This window comes from Benincasa hispida, unplaced genomic scaffold (assembly GCF_027475165.1).
Source record: "Benincasa hispida cultivar pf3 unplaced genomic scaffold, pf3_genome.v1.1 HicScf1396, whole genome shotgun sequence".
In the NCBI taxonomy this organism is placed as follows: Eukaryota; Viridiplantae; Streptophyta; class Magnoliopsida; order Cucurbitales; family Cucurbitaceae; genus Benincasa; species Benincasa hispida.
In genome coordinates this window covers 3,293-5,641 of record NW_028325738.1, presented here as the reverse complement: position 1 = coordinate 5,641, position 2,349 = coordinate 3,293, and the positions used below count along the sequence as shown (strand labels likewise).

The 2,349-nt window shown below is 34.0% G+C and overlaps 1 protein-coding gene across 1 annotated transcript; it reads left to right on the top strand.

Moving 5' to 3' along the window:
- Positions 1 to 832: 832 nt before the first annotated feature.
- Positions 833 to 2,129, top strand: LOC150031220 (uncharacterized). The gene has a single exon (XM_090309161.1). The coding sequence runs from the start codon at positions 1,265 to 1,267 to the stop codon at positions 1,940 to 1,942; it is 678 nt and encodes a 225-aa protein (XP_090165287.1). The 5' UTR covers positions 833 to 1,264; the 3' UTR covers positions 1,943 to 2,129.
- The last annotated feature ends 220 nt before the right edge of the window (positions 2,130 to 2,349 follow it).

Here is a 2,349-nt window from a genome sequence, read left to right as displayed (position 1 = left end):
TTTTGAAATATCCCTTAAAATAGTTTTTTTTTTTTTTTTTTTTTTTGGAGTATCCCTTAAAATTGTTAATTATTAATTAAATTTCAATATTTCAAAATTAAAAGACAAAGCATAGTTTCAAAACTTAAAATATAATATCTACCTCATAATTTGCATAGTCACATACACGTTGCTTTTTCCTTTTTATTTTTTTATTTTTTTATTTTATCTTTCGAAGTATATTCTATTAGATAAATTATTTTGTAATAAAGGAGATATTCTATTAGAAAAATGATTAGCTAGATTATTAATTCTTAATGATATCAAAGACCACTTTAATTAACAACCATCTATCAAATTATTACTTGCACAAACGGGGAATCTCCACAATTGTTTCTAAAGACCATACTTTTTCCTTCACTTTTTCTAAAAAAGGAAACTAAATAAAAATCATAATAATTGAGATTCTTTTATTATTTTACTAAATTTTTGTAATTTTCTAAAATACTATTCTACTCGACTCTATTGCTATTTTAAAATTTATTTACATTTATACATAATACTTTTTTTCTTTTGTTTTAAGTTTTGACTGGATTAAATGGTTAGTAGAAGAATTTGGAATCTTGTTTAATATTTTAATGGAGTTAGAGTTAGGTGGAATATTCAAAAATGGAAATTTTAATTGATTTATATTAGTAAAATAATAATGGAGGTAAATAAAATTTAAAAAAAAATGTGGGCCAAGCCCATGGAGGTGTGGCCCACCAAATCATTCTCATATGATGGAACGAGAAATCCAAAGCCCATAAGCCAAAGTAGCCCACGTAAGCTTCCTTCTTCTTCTTCTTCATCTTCTGACTTAGCCGATTGCCATTTCCCAAAATTTTCAACCTTTCTTTTTCTTTAAGAGATGTGGCTTTAAAGCTTCAAATCACGCTCTCTCCACTCTTTGCTTCTTTATTATCTGTCTCTACTTCTTTGGCTTTAACCCGTTTTGCCGATATCTCTACGATCGCCCCACCTCCTCACCCTAACCACCCCCCCCCCCCCCCCCCCATTACCTCTTTTTTGGGTTTAATTACGATTTCGATTCGATTGAGGAGTTGGATTGGTTTAGACGCCGACAAAATTTTGGGTTTTCCTTTTCATCTTCAATTAATAATACCCTTTTTTCGATTTAGATTTCCCCTTTGAGTTATTCGATCTGATTTGGGTTCTGAATTGCTGGATGTGATTGATTGAATCGGGGTGTTTCAATCGCAGTTTGATTGGAATTTGATTTGAGATGGTCTATTTCCCATACTCGATCTCGGTCTGCAAGTCCGTTGACCAACCAACCGTCATGGCGAGTTCAGTGAATATAGCCGATTCAAGTTCCAAATCAAGGAACAAGAAGATGACTGCTTCATCGACTTGTTCGAAATTTCCTGTTTGTCATCGGTCTCGATCGGCCGTAATTGATATTGTGATTTTGATCGCTGTGGTTGGTGCTTGTGGGTTTTTGTTATTTCCTTATATGAAGCTTGTTATCGTTGAATCTCTTGAGATTTTCGGTGCGATTTTGTATTTAATGGGAGAGGAAGTCTCTCGGGCTCCTTGGGTTTATGGATCCATTGGACTTAGCATTTTCTGTGCTTCGTTAGCTGCTTGGGTTGTTTTAATTTGCACGAGCAGGAAATGTGGAAATCCTTTTTGTAAAGGGCTTCGAAAGGCAGCTGAATTCGATATCCAATTGGAGACAGAGGAGTGTGTGAAGAACTCAACTCCATTGGTTAAAAATGGAGTGAAGAAGGGGCTTTTTGAATTGCCCCGTGATCATCACCGTGAATTAGAAGCTGAACTTAAGAAGATGGCACCTCCTAATGGAAGAGCAGTGCTCATTTTTCGAGCAAGATGTGGCTGTTCTGTTGGTAGGTTGGAAGTTCCTGGGCCTAGGAAGCAGCTGAAGAAGATCAAGAAATAGTAGTATTAATAATAATATTGTCTAAAAAGCATATAGATAGGATATCATTACAGGTTTACTCAGTATGCAGAGAAGAATTTTCTTACTCTTGTGGAAAATTTGATGTCTCTAAATAAGCTTATGGCAGACAGGTGTAAGGAACATATACAGTTTTTAAGTAGGGAATATAAAATCCTTGTTGCATCAACTCGATGTGCTCTCTTAGATCCAAGTATTTCTTAATGCAATTCACTCCTTCAATAGGTATATTTTGCATTTTTGTTTTGCCTCTGACCATACACATTAGCTTACATGAATTACACTTTTAGTTGAAACATATTCATGTTAGTTGATCACGATAGTGCTACCATGGATCTCCTTTAATATAATTTTAATCACCATGTTTTCTTTTCTTCCCTGATATGTAT